Raw genomic sequence first — 14,553 nt, 5'->3', positions numbered from 1 at the left:
TTTAATCCACACAGAAATACTACTACTACTACCACTACCACTACTACCACAGGTATTGTTTGTCACTGATGACAGACCCTCTGGATAGGTCATCAGTATCCAATTGGTGAAGGTCTGACACCCAGGACCCCTGCTGATCCGCTCTTTGAGAAGGCTGGTGCTGCAGTGATCACCACAGCCTTCTCGGTGCTTATACTAGGTCACTGATGTCACAACCATAAGTCACGTGGCCTAGGCGCAGCTCAGCCTCATGGTCGTGACGTCTCTGGCTAAAGGTAAGACAGAAGGCTGCGGCGCTCACAGTAGTGCCAGGGCCCTCTCAAAAAGGTGATCGGTGGGGGTCCTTGGTGTTGGACCCCCACCGGTCAGATGCTTATGACTAGGGGTGACCGAATCAATCTTCGGATCCAAGATTTTAAAACAAGAATCCAAAGTTTTCTTTGGTATTGGCTGGTACTTCGGTACCGAAGCCAACTTCTTGATTCCTGTTTTAATATGTTTTAACATCGTAGAATCGAAGCTCAATGTTATTCACTGAATTCTCTCGTGACTTCGGACTTGGCAAATTTTGCCTCACTGAAGCACATACATTTTAATCCTGTACGAAGACAGGTCTCCGTTCAGCATAAAAACAAAGTTTTTAACAAGTCTAATTCGGATCTTGTATCTGAAGCTCAATTCGCTCACCCCTACTGATGACCTATCCAGAGGATAAATCCAGAGGGCAAACGTAGAGGGTTCGAATGCGTTCACCCCTGTCCCAGAGGTAAATTTCATTTTCTGTTTAGCTGTTTTTCTATGTTTGAAAAGCGCAAGCAGCAACATAGCTGAAATGACCAAACATTTAGAAATGCAAGGATCCCGCAGGTACGTCGGAAAGACCCCAACAAATGATGCAGGTAAAAGATATAGAAAGAGGTTTCTGATCTTTTACAGGTTCTCTCTGTTGGCCTGTACCGTATACTGATAGAAGCTGGACTAATGGGAGATGATTGAGAATTCATGAATAGTGCATGGAACATATATTTAGTGGCAAGAACTGTGTCCCAAAGCCTCGACGTTTTGACTGCCCTCTTGAGGGCAGGGCCGGCCTTAGGTGTCCAGGCGCCCTGTGCGAGCTAACCTTGTGGCGCCCCCCCCCCCCAAAAAAAAAAAAACACTGCTTGTTGCTGGCATCATGGCATAGGCTGGCTGACTATCCAACCAAGTAGTTACCAGCCCGCACACCCCAAAGGCCGGTGTAATGTTATACTTCCCTACTTCGTGAGATTTCCCTACCCTCGTCACTTCCGGTCGCACCGGACATGACGTGAGGAGGTGTGCAGCGCCGCGCAGGCGCACAACGTCAGGTTAGGGAAGTTTCACAGCAGAGTGCGCATGCGCCAGGAGTCTCGCCGGCGGTTGGGGTAGGGAAAAACTATGGGCCAGTGCGCAGGCGCAGTGATCGGATGGATGTTCTCAGCTGAACACCGGCCGCCACTGCGCATGCACCGGGAGCCTCACCAGCGGTTAGGGAAGGGAAAAATTACGTACGGGCCAGTGCTTTTTCCCTACCCTAACCGCTGGTGCGGCTCCCAGCGCATGCGCAGTGTCGGACGGTGTCCTGCTGAGAACATCCATCCGATCACCGCACCTGTGCACTGGCCCATAATTTTTCCCTACCCTAACCGCCGGCGAGGCTCCCAGCGCATGCGCACTCTGCTGTGAAATTTCCCTAACCCATCGTTGTGCGCAGTGCGCCCCCCCAATATAATAAACATTGGTGGCACAGTGCGCCCCCCCCCCAACACCCCAGTATAATAAACATTGGTGGCGCAGTGCGCCCCCCCCAACACCCCAGTATAATAAACATTTGCGCAGTGCGCCCCCCCCCCTCAATATAATAAATATTGGTGGCGCAGTGTGCCCCCCCCAACACCCCAGTATAATAAACATTGGTGGCGCAGTGCGCCCCCCCAACACCCCAGTATAATAAACATTTGCGCAGTGCGCCCCCCCTCAATATAATAAATATTGGTGGCGCAGTGCGCCCCCCCAACACCCCAGTATAATAAACATTGGTGGCGCAGTGCGCCCCCCAACACCCCAGTATAATAAACATTGGCGCAGTGCACCCCCCCTCAATATAATAAACATTGGTGGCGCAGTGCGCCCCCCCTCAATATAATAAACATTGGTGGCGCAGTGCGCCCCCCCTCAATATAATAAACATTGGTGGCGCAGTGCGCCCCCCCTCAATATAATAAACATTGGTGGCGCAGTGTGCCCCCCCCAACACCCCAGTATAATAAACATTTGCGCAGTGCGCCCCCCCCTCAATATAATAAATATTGGTGGCGCAGTGTGCCCCCCCCAACACCCCAGTATAATAAACATTGGCGCAGTGCGCCCCCCCTCAATATAATAAACATTGGTGGCGCAGTGCGCCCCCCCTCAATATAATAAACATTGGTGGCGCAGTGCGCCCCCCCTCAATATAATAAACATTGGTGGCGCAGTGCGCCCCCCCTCAATATAATAAACATTGGTGGCGCAGTGCGCCCCCCCCTCAATATAATAAACATTGGTGGCGCAGTGCGCCCCCCCTCAATATAATAAACATTGGTGGCGCAGTGCGCCCCCCCCCTCAATATAATAAACATTGGTGGCGCAGTGGGCAGGGTTAAAAAATAAAAAAATAATTAACTCACCTCCTCCAATTGATCGTCTTCTGTTCTTTCTTCATGACCTGTCAAAGGACCTGTGGTGACATCACTGTGCTCATCACATGATACATCACATGATCCATCACCATGGTAATGGGTCATGTGATGAGCTCAGTGACGTCACCACAGGTCCTGAAGAAAGAACAGGAGACCGGCAGCTACGCGATCAACTGGAGGAGGTGAGTTAATTTTTTTAAATTATTTTTTAACCCTTATTGGCACTTCCCACTGAGCCACCAATGTTTCTTATACTGGGGGGGCGCACTGTGCCACCAACGTTTCTTATACTAGGGGGGGGGGGGTGCACTGAGCCACCAATTATGTTTCTTATACTGGGGTGTTTGGGGGGGGGGGGGGGGCGCACTGTGCGTGCCACCAACGTTTCTTATACAAATACAGGAGGCAGGTGCTGGAATCAAATAGCCGGCACCCGACCTCTGTGACAGGGAGCTGCGATCAGCGGCAGTTAACCCCTCAGGTACCGCACCTGAAGGGTTAACTCAACTGCAGCTGATCGCAGCTCCCTGTCACAGAGGTCGGGTGCCGGCTATTTGATTCCAGCACCCGCCTCCTGTATTTGTATTCAGGTCAGTTTTCTTCATTGGTGGCGCAGTGGCCACAGCCCCTCCCCTCCTCCTCCTGTCTCTCTTCTTATTGGCAGCGGCGGGGGCAGCAGGCAGGTCAGACAGGGGAGGGGGAGATGGAGGGGGCGCCCCGAGGGAGAACACAAGTACAGCCTCGCCTGTCGCAGATTACATTGCGAGCTGTCGGCCGCCCAGCGCCCCTGTTACTATGGCGCCCTGTGCGGCCGCACAGCCCGCACACCCCAAAGGCCGGCCCTGCTTGAGGGTATATGCACATGCTACGTATTACACACAGATTTTCTTGTGGAAATCCACAGTGTAATACAGTACCAGCTAAGTCGTTTTTAAAAATCTCATGTATGCGGTATGGAAATTGACCTGTGGTGTAGATTTTTCAAGTCTGCTACAACAATTGTTTGTGTTATTTTCACTGCAAATTTCACCTTTTGCAATGCAACGGCTGAGATCTGGGGCTAATCGACGGCAAAAATCTGCAAGTCAAAATGGTGGATTGCTAGCAGCTATAGGTTCCTCGCTGTCTTTCACAAGTTAGAGCAATAGTCAAAGCTTAGTAATTATGTAGTCATTTGCAGTGGTGGAAGATGGTGTGCTTACATGTGAAACCAATCTTTGTCATTATGTTAATGTGGCTTTCGAGTCTAAGTAATGTTCTTAAGGCCGCATTCACAGTGTATTACTGTACAGTGACGGCGGCACAAAGGGCACAGCGTCATAGCAACCAATGACGCCGTGTGCTCGGCAGGAAGGGTTTTCACGGACCGTGGTCCGTGAAAATCCATGTATGTGTGAATGCGGCCTAAGAAGAAACCACAACTTAATTATTAAAAGTTTTAACGTCCTCAGCTGAGCTTAGGCTGTCTTCTGCATGTGTCTAATGCAACGTTAAGACTATGTCTGCCTTAGGCCCCCTACACATATATCAAGCTGCCGGCTCAGTTCCCCTCCGGTGTGAAGCAGAAAATGCCTTACGAGAACGGAGCCAGAACTGATAACCGTTTTCTATGGGATCGTTCTACTGCATCCAGCGCATCAGTTGTGATGCCGGATCTCAGATAGCACCGGACTGAGAAACACTGCCTGCTCAGCTTTTCTGTCCGGCACCTGATCTGTGCAGTGACCTGCAGTATACATATCTGTATAAAGCAACTGGCCAGACACAACTCATATCTGTGAAGGTAGCCATGGACCAAAGGCGATGACAGCACTGTTAAGAAATATGCAGAATAGCAATATTCATTGTTTAGACCAGGGATGCTCATCCTGCGGCCACTGCAGCCAACCTCTGGGCTCACTAGTCCCATGCTGTACATACAGCAGCATGTCCAGTGTGACTTTTATTGGGGACCAGAGTGCACACACAAGTACGACGTTTCGGCTTTTCTCAAGTATACTAGTACAAGATCAATCAAACATATAAATACCATGATCAGCCCCCCATGTGACAGCATATAACCAATGAGCACAAACTGCTATTCAAAAACACCTGTGTATTAATTAAAATGATCGCTGCTACCAATAAAGATGTTGCTCCAACAATCAAATGTACCTGATGCTCACTAAGTAGGTTCCAGCTGCGTCCTCATGTTACCCATACATGTCGGCATCTCCATGGGCGTATTGCGCATGTCTGTGATGTCATCGCAGTGTGTGCACTCTGGTCCCCAATAAAAGTCACACTGGACATGCTGCTGTGATCTCTTCTGTCAACCATTTATACCTATGGGACGGCGTTGGATTGGCTGTTCCTTCATGGCTGGTGCATTCCAGATAGGCCAGAAGGTCCATTTTGTGCTGCTCTACAACTATTTTCTATCAATGCTGTACATACAGTCATCACTAGCGAGTCATGACCTCAGCTGCATGTTCTGCATGCCATCATGGCAAGGAAACAAACATTGAATGGCAGGGACCACTGAAGAAGCAGGCTGTAGAAGAGGTGAGATTTTTTTTTAACTGTATCATCTTTTCTTTTTTAAATCCTTTGGTGTTAAGTGAGTTGTCTGGGAATGATTTCAAATGGCCACAAGCAACTTGTCTTAGAATGTAAACAGGACTGGATGCCTCCACCTGAAGATGTACCTGAGGGACAGGGCCCCACTACACACTACGCTATGACACTTACATATACTACACATTCCTGTCAGGCTGCTCAGGCATAATAGCATATCGTAGGCAGGATCATTTTATTGCCATCCTTTATAGAGCAGTGTAGTGAGGCCCTGTCCCCTCATCCCTCTAGGGAGCTCAGCCAGTGGTGACAACCAGTCCTGCTCACATTCCAGGACAGGTTGCTTGGGGCCATATGAAATTCAGAGCAACATGTTTTTTTATTTCTCTGTCAAAGCAGGACTTGTTTTTAATTGCATTATTATGGATTTACTTTTATATAAACTTTATTTTTATTTTTTTCTTATGTTGCTGTAATTTAATTTTTAATTGCCATAACTCTGTGGCCTTTTTCCTCCCCATGTAGCATCTCAGTGGCCGGGATTGGTGTTATCTCTGTTCCAAGCTGTTACAGCGGGGTGTTAGCTGTAGCCTAACCATCCCCTGGATTTAATTGAATGTCCATTTGCAGAAATAACAACACAATTTGGAAGTAAAGTTATGTCCAAGACTGCCGGATGGGGTAAACTGTGTCAATCAATCGATGGCCTAGCCTTCATATCTACCAATACCAACAGACTTGCATATCAAAGGGCCTACAGGAATTTCTGGATCACCAAATCCTCATTATTCTTTAGGCACAGCAGTATACATAGGGGTGTACCGCAGCTCAGTCCTGTTCACTTAAAAAGAAAATTAATTATGATATGCTATTTTAAGTTATTGAAAGCTACAGCATAGTAAAGGCTAGCAAGACATTTTCACTATTTCACTACCACTTACCGGCATATTAATCTTTAATGTCTAACTAATCCTGGAGTATACTTTGTCTAGTACGGTATATAACCAATCTGTTAAAAGGCAGTTGCTTGTATCTAATCTAATTTTAATTCTTGCTTTTGCAAGCGTTACATACATATGAATGCAGATATAACGAACAGTTAATGAAGACCTGTCACCTCTCCTGACGTGTCTGTGTTAATAGCTACATGCATTCCCCATGTAATAACAATTCTGGAACATCTATTCTTATGGCTCTATGGTGTTCCATTCCTTTATTATTTCTACTAAAAGTTATGAATGAATTGCTAGCAGTCTGCAATAAGGGCACAGAGGGGAGGTAACCAGTTAGGGGGGGGGGGGTGTCACTGCACAGACTCACTCTATCCAATCAGTGCTGTCCTTTTCAGACTGTGCAGGGACACCCCTCCAACTTGTTACCTCCCCTCTGTACCCTTACTGCAGACTGCTGGGAATTCACTTCCATCAGGAATAATAAAGGAATGGCACAACATAGAGCAATAAGAATAGATGCTCCAGAATTGTTATTACATGGGAATGCATGAAGCCATTAAAACAGGCATGTCAGGAGTGGTGAAAGGTCCTCTTTAAGTTTCATTTTCCATTAAACTTCAGAAAATGAAACCTATGGAAACTAGGGGGCCACAAAGCCAAGGTTTGCTCTGAGGCATCTGTGATACATGCGGCCTTGTATATACATGTGTGTGACTGATTTTTGGTTAACTCTGTATAGTATGTCACTGTATGATTCAAATCATAAAATGTTAACAGTGTATGCGATCATTGTTATTTTTTATAATTATATTTGAAGTATAAAGTAAACCAAGCATCAAATACATACTGGTGAAAGTGTTTCAATGATGCTTACAATGCTAATGAATGAGACTTCCAACGGTACTTTACTGCTTTACTACCAGTCTCTGAACCCACAGTAAGAAGTCATTTCTGGTTGAATACATTGCTGTATATGCTTAATAGTTTATGAATCCTATTGTACAAGCAGGCCTCCTTTCTAAATGTGATCTGCCAGGTATTAGAAAGAATTCGGTACGTATTAGGCACAAGGTACAGTTTCTTAAAGAAAAAAAGTAGTGACACTGATTTCAGCGGTCTCACACATAATCTTAAAGTACAGTCGTTTTTGAGAACTTACAGCTTATTTGCAGAGCTCCCGCCACCCTCCAGCCAGTGATTGACAGATTTCTCCCAATTTCTGTGCATAGGAAGGTACTTTTGAAAGTAAAAGCTGCGACATGATTGATTTCTATGAGCAACGTCTATTATACAGTATGCTGCATGTGTAAACAGTCACAGCACATTCACATAGTAGGAGTATCTTAGTACCATTTCTTAAACATACTGCTATTATAGAATATCAGACCATAGCTTTGTCCCCCCCCCCCCAAAAAAAATAAATAAATAATCCTTAATTACTTTTCTACAGAAACTAAAGGGTTAAAAACCAGTCGGCGCAAAGGCTCCATTTATTACTATAGGAGAATCTTTAGTGCTAAAATCCCCTGATGACCTGCTTTAGATTAATCTCTTCAGTGTTGGTTATTTTTCAATCCCTTTTCTTCTCAAGACAGCTAAAATTGTGAGTAATGTTATGGAGAAATGTGCTGTATTCAGGTACGAAAGCAATCTGGTTCCCCACACACAGCATATGGCACATGGCATTGCGGAGTGTGTTGCATGGTACTTATGGGTGTTAGTAAGCATTCAGAAGCTCTGCATCATGTTAAATCAGGATGCTACAATTTTATCAGTCAGTTAATACACTGCCTGTCCAAAAAAAAAAGTGGCCACCAAAAAAAAATATTTTAGCTTTGATTACGGCGCGCATTCGCTGTGGCATTGTTTCGATAAGCTTCTGCAATGTCACAAGATTTATTTCCATCCAGTGTTGCATTCATTTTTCACCAAGATCTTGCATTGATGATGGTAGAGTCTGACTGCTGCGCAAAGCCTTCTCCAGCACATCCCAAAGATTCCCAATTGGGTTAAGGTCTGGACTCTGTGGTGGCCAATCCATGTGTGAAAATGATGTCTCATGCTCCCTGAACCACTCTTTCGCAATTTGAGCCCGATGAATTCTGGCATTGTCATCTTGGAATATGCCCGTGCCATCAGGGAGGAAAAAATCCATTGATGGAATAACCTGGTCATTCAGTATGTTCAGGTAGTCAGCTGACCTCATTCTTGGAGCACATACTGTTGCTGAACCTAGACCTGACCAACTGCAGCAACCCCAGATCATAGCACTGCCCCCACAGGCTTGTACAGTAGGCACTAGGCATGATGGGTGCATCACTTCATCTGCCTCTCTTCTTACCCTGATGCGCCCATCACTTTGGAACAGGGTAAATCTGGACTCATTAGACCACATGACCTTCTTCCATTGCTCCAGAGTCCAATCTTTATGCTCACTAGCAAATTGAAGCCTTTTTTTCTGGTTTACCTCACTGATTAGTGGTTTTCTTACGGCTTCACAGCTGTTCAGTCCCAATCCCTTGAGTTCCCTTCGCATTGTGCGTGTGGAAATGCTCTTACTTTCACTATTAAACATAGCCCTGAGTTCTACTGTTGTTTTTCTTCGCTTTGATTTCACCAAACGTTTAAGTGATCGCCGATCACGATCATTCAGAATTTTTTTTCCCGACACATTTCTTCCTTGAATATGATGGGTCCCCACTATCCTTCCCATTTTGAATAATGCATTGGACAGTTCTTAACCCGATTTTAGTAGTTTCTACAATTTCCTTAGATGATATCTCTGCTTGATGCATGCCAATGATTTGACCCTTCTCAAACAGACTAACATCTTTTCCACAATCACGAGATGTGTCTTTCGACATGGTTGTTTAAGAAATGAGAAGCAACTCCTTGCACCAGTTGGGGTTAAATAACTTGTTGCCAGCTGAAAGATAATCGCCCATGCAGTAATTATCCAATAGGAGGCGCATAACTATTTACTTAGTTAAATCCAGGTGGTGACTTTTTTTTGGGACAGGCAGTGTATTTTCACACTCTGTATAATATAATATAATATAGGGTTGCCTTTTCTGGACAGTAGTATGTACAGGGTAATAGCACACTCCTTGGTTCAAAGGTTTGGTGGTGGTTCAGGTCCAATGGGGCCCCACTGTCAAAAACCTAATGGAACTCCAACCCTTCAAAAAGAAGACCGCGCACACATAGATAATGCAATTAAAGTGCAGAAGTTTATTATTAAGGCTCCAGTGACATGGTACGGCAATGTTTCAAGCCAGTGAGTCCATTTATCAAGCCAAGTGCTGGGAAACTTTTTTTTTTTTTTTTTACGGCCCTGGAAATTTGCTTGTGACTTGATATGGGGGTCCTATTGGCTCGAAACCTAGCCGTATGATGTTACTGGAGCCAAAATAAACTGCCCTTTAATTGTATATGCTCAAATGTGTGCAGTCCTTATCTGGGCAGTGACGATGACTGTACTACATAGCTTGAATCAGGGGCTTCTTAATGATAACGCCATGACCAAAGCTTCAGAGTATTATGATTGTTTTCTGGTGCAAATCATGACATGATCTTCATTAATATTGTTATGTTAAGGATAAATGTCTAATTTATCGCAACATATACATATCGGTGTAAGGCCTCATGTACACGACTGTGGTGTGTTTTGCGGTCCGTAATTTGCGGATCTGCAAAACACGGAAGGCGTCCGTGTGCGTTCCGCAATTTGAGGAATGGCACGGACAGCCATTGATCTAACTGCCTATTTTTGTCCGCAAAACGGACAAGAATAGGACAGGTTATATATTTTTTGCAGACCACGGAACGGGGCAACGGATGCGGACAGCAAATAGAGTGCTGTCCGCATCTTTTGCGGCCCCATTGAACTGAATGGGTCTGCATCCGAGCCGCCAAAACTGCAGCTCGGATGCCGACTAAAACAACGTTCGTGTGCATGAGGCCTAATAACAAGCAGACGTTTGGAGATATATAAAGTACATGTATATATACATTTTGTGGCACTAATTGCCCAAGTCCAGAATGGTTTATTGAAACGTATGATATATGACCAGCAAAGGGAAGTTACTTCATCTTATTCAGTTATGTTTTTATTGGTCTATTTACCTCATATAATTTTTCAAGGAAAGATGCAGACTGACAGTTTCAGCAATTACCATTGCAAAGCTGATGTCTTGTCAGGTTTGTAACTCACATTGAATATTTAATAACGGACAGACCTTTTTTTTTTTTAAAAACTGCGGTTGGTGGAATTAATCTTGTGAGTTCAAAAATGAGCACTCAGAATGTGAAATTTCTTTTTTTTTATTTCAGTGAACGATTCTTTGTAAGATTAAACAGAAATGGACTGCCAAAATCTCCGGAAAAGACTGAAAGATATAGTTCTGTTTTTGTTGTAAGTATCTGCTGTTTTTTTTACTGTTTTTGAGTCATAATTTTTCAAATAAATTTAGATTTATCAGAACATGTACTGGGATTTCTATGTTAGGATCCACACATTTATTTATTGTAAGTGGCCTAAAGGCAGTATTCTCATCTTGTAAAGTGATGGCATATCGCATATGCCATCATTTATGATTGAGGGGATTCAACTAATCCTGAGAATAAAGGGGCTGCATTGCTGGTACAGTTGTTTAGTTGTTATTATTTTATTTTTACCTATTTTAGTTTTGCAGATTTATTTTTTATTTTTTTATCTTTTTTTTTTTAATATTTCCAGAAATTTTAACAAAACTCTTGTCAGATCAGAAAAGACCCAGATGTACTAGAGAAAATATTTGTGGAAGGATAATACAGATTTTAAAGATCCAGATGGAAAATCATTAGTATTTTTATATTTTGTGGGATTAGGTGTATTAATAAGTACGTTACAGAAATCTCCTTTTGAGATTGTAGCATAGAATCAAATGTGCATAATGTGCCACAACTGACTGAGTTTAATATTTACATTTATTCTAGGACTTGAGTTCAAGTGACCTTCGGAAAGACATTTTCATCACTGTACACATAATCAGAATTGGTGAGAAACATTTGCCTTTTCACATGCTGTTATTAGGGCTTGTATTTTACTGTAAAATATTACAACCTTGTTAATTATTCTCTTACATGCTAGATAATATACCTTATGTCATATTTTGGATGCCCATAGCTATTGTTTTTAGTGCTGCACTAAGAGAAAACCTGATGCTCTCCCCTGAAAAGTAGCTTTTGACACCTGCTGCTAACAAATGCACAGAATTAGGCTACTTTCACCCTAGCGTTTTTACTGGATCCGGCAGAGTTCAGCAGAAACGCTTCCGTTACTGATAATACAGCCATCTGCATCCATTATGAACTGATCCGGTTGTATTATCTTTAACATATCTTTAACATAGCCAAGATGGATCCATCATTAACTCCATTGAAAATCAATGGGGGCCGGATCAGTTTTCTATTGTGTCAGAGAAAACGGATCCGTACCCATTGACTTGCATTGGGGTAATGCCGGATACGTCTTGCTCCGCATCCCAGGACGGAAAGCAAAATACAACATGTTGCGGTTTGCTCTCCGGTATGGGAACACAACTAAACGGAACGGAATGCATTTTGGAGCACTCCGTTCTGTTCAGTTCAGTTTTGTCCCCATTGACAATGAATGGGGACAAAACTGAATCGCTTTTTTCTGGTATTGAGCCTCTTTGACGGAACTCAATACCGTAAAACTTAAACACTAGTGTGAAAGTACCCTTAGGCCCCTTTCACAGGAGCGAGTTTTCTCGCGCGGGTGCAATGCGTGATGTGAACGCATAGCACCCACCCTGAATCCTGACCCATTCATTTCAATGGGTCTGTCTACATGAGCGTTGTTTTTCACGCAGCATGTTCTATATTCTGCGTTTTTCACGCAGCCCTGGCCCCATAGAAGTGAATGGGGCTGTGTGAAAAACGCATTGCATCCGCAAGCAAGTGCGGGTGCGATGGTTGCTAAGAGATGTTGTTTGTAAACCTTCAGTTTTTTATCACATGCGTGAAAAACGCATCAAAACGCATTGCACCCGTGCGGAAAAAACTGAACGCAATCGCAGACAAAATTTACTGAACTTGCTTGCAAAATAGTGCGAGTTTCACTGAACGCACCATGAACGCATCCGGACCTAATCCGTCACGCTCGTGTGAAAGAGGCCTTAGTCTACATCTTTCTTTTTTGCCAATGCTACAATTTGCCAAGATGCAGGAAATTCACTGCCAAACAGGCTAGTTGTTTTGGCCAGATCTGCCTAAATAAGCTAAGAGCCATGTATGAACTGTAAAAGTACATAGATCAGCAACATGTGTCAAAAGAAGCGTAAGGGGCACACAACAGAAATCTGTGGAAGGGCAGAAGCGTTATTTATAGTTTCTCAAAAGTCCCTAACCTTTGTGTAGATTGTGGGCCACTTTCAAGTCCCGAAACTTCTAGAGTGGTGTCCTTTGGCGCCCTGGCCCTTTCCTCATGTTCTTCATTCTACCCCTTCACTTTCCCTTCCATTCCCCTCCCTTCCCCCCCCCCCTCCTTTTCTTGTTCCTGCCTCTTTTCCTTCTCCATTTTTACTCCTTTTTTTTTTATCTCTTTCTTTCAACCCGAACTAGACTTTTTTTTCTAAATTTTCCATTACATCTTTTAGCATATTCTTATTGCAATCAACAATACTCAATAAATATAATAACGTTAACTTTATCTGTGAGTCGCCCAAGTGTAAAGTTGGAATAGTATTGCTAAGATTATTATTCTTCAAGAATGTGTCTGGAGAGTGGTGACATTAATACTTTTCTCTCTGATTAGTTAATTTTACTCTCTTCTGTGGATGGGGATATCTTTAAGACTTGGCACATCCCCTTTAATATATTGTTATGGGCTTTCAAATTTTGCACATTTGGCCGAGTAGTATAAAATTAAATAGATTTTGAAAGTGTTCCTTTCATTTCAGTAAAGTTCTTACTTGTCATAGATACATGTCAGAAGTTTAGATTGGTGGGGTCCTGGGTGCTGAGACCCCAATTGATTCATTCAGCTGATTGCTGTGCTTCTTCATCTGTCAGTGCCTCTGCTTGCTCCTCTTCGGAGAATGTAGCAAGTGGTGAATGAACGCCTAGAAAGTCTGTACGTTGCTAACCACACCTCTCTGATGGAAGCCAGCCAGACAGACAATCCGGGACAGTACTCAGTGGAGTGTATATACGCCTTTATTTACTCTATCAATAGAGATCTCCGCACCCGAATCCCCACTGATCAAAACTATGGCGTGTCAAAAGGTTTCGGAGATGATAATTACATTTATATTTCTGTTATATCTACTTTTTAAGAAAGTATTTGATAATTTGTAGAACTAATCCTAGTAAGTTGAGTATATTGCATGACTTGATGCTTATGATGCCGAGTTGCAGCCTGCATTCTATTACCGAGCTGTAAGTGTTTCTAGTTTGAATACATTTTATATATAAATGTGTTATCTGGAGGAAATTCTCCTTCAGGAATTCTCTGGTTGATTGTAGAGATTGATCTACTGTATTATTATTTTTTCTCATAAAGAATAATGCAGTGTTTTGCTTAATAAAACCTACAATTCCCATTTGTCTGTAAGGTCGTATGGGAGCTGGAGAGAAGAAGAACTCTTCTAATGTGCAATATCGTCGACCTTTTGGTTGTGCCGCTCTCAGCATTGCTGACCTGTTAACAGGGGAGTCGAAAGATGACCTCATTTTAAAAGTTTATATGTAAGTTCTCTGTGGTCGTCTCTTTCTTTTATACGTGTATGATTTTTGTAGATCATTTTGTCCAGATGCACTGAAGCATTCTTGGTAACCATTAGGGATTAGCGAATCGACTTCGGATGATTCATAGCATAAAGCTACTTTCACACTGGCGTTTTGGCTTTCCGTTTGTGAGATCCGTTCAGGGCTCTCACAAGAGGTCCAAAACAGATCAGTTTTGCCCTAATGCATTCTGAATGGATAAGGATCCGCTCAGAAGGCATCAGTTTGCCTCCGTTCAGACTCCATTCTGCTCTGGAGGCGGACACCAAAACGCTGCTTGTAGCATTTTGCTGTCCGCCTAACGAAGCGGAGCCAAACGATCCGTCCTGCCACACAATGCAAGTCAATGGGGATGGATCAGTTTTCTCTGGCGCAATAGAAAACGGATCTGTCCCCCATTGACTTTCAGTGGTGTTCAAGACGCATCCGTCTTGGCTATAGAAGACCTAATACAACCAGATTCGTACATGACAGATGCATGCGGTTGTATTATTGTAACGGAAGCGTTTTTGCAGATCCATGAAAGATCCGCAAAAAACGCTAGTGTGAAA

The 14,553-nt window shown here is 43.6% G+C and overlaps 1 protein-coding gene across 1 annotated transcript in view; it reads left to right on the top strand.

The window, feature by feature from the left end:
• Positions 1 to 14,553, top strand: part of DOCK4 (dedicator of cytokinesis 4) — a 321,839-nt gene that overhangs the window by 123,047 nt on the left and 184,239 nt on the right. The window contains exons 10-12 of the mRNA XM_040411036.1: positions 10,544 to 10,625; positions 11,189 to 11,249; positions 13,831 to 13,963. Of these exons, the coding sequence (XP_040266970.1) occupies positions 10,544 to 10,625; positions 11,189 to 11,249; positions 13,831 to 13,963 (276 nt within the window). The remainder of the gene's footprint in view (positions 1 to 10,543; positions 10,626 to 11,188; positions 11,250 to 13,830; positions 13,964 to 14,553) is intronic.

Source organism: Bufo bufo, chromosome 1, assembly GCF_905171765.1.
Source record: "Bufo bufo chromosome 1, aBufBuf1.1, whole genome shotgun sequence".
NCBI classification, from domain to species: domain Eukaryota; kingdom Metazoa; phylum Chordata; class Amphibia; order Anura; family Bufonidae; genus Bufo; species Bufo bufo.
Note: the sequence above shows the minus strand (reverse complement) of the source record. Positions and strands in the feature narration are given on the sequence as shown.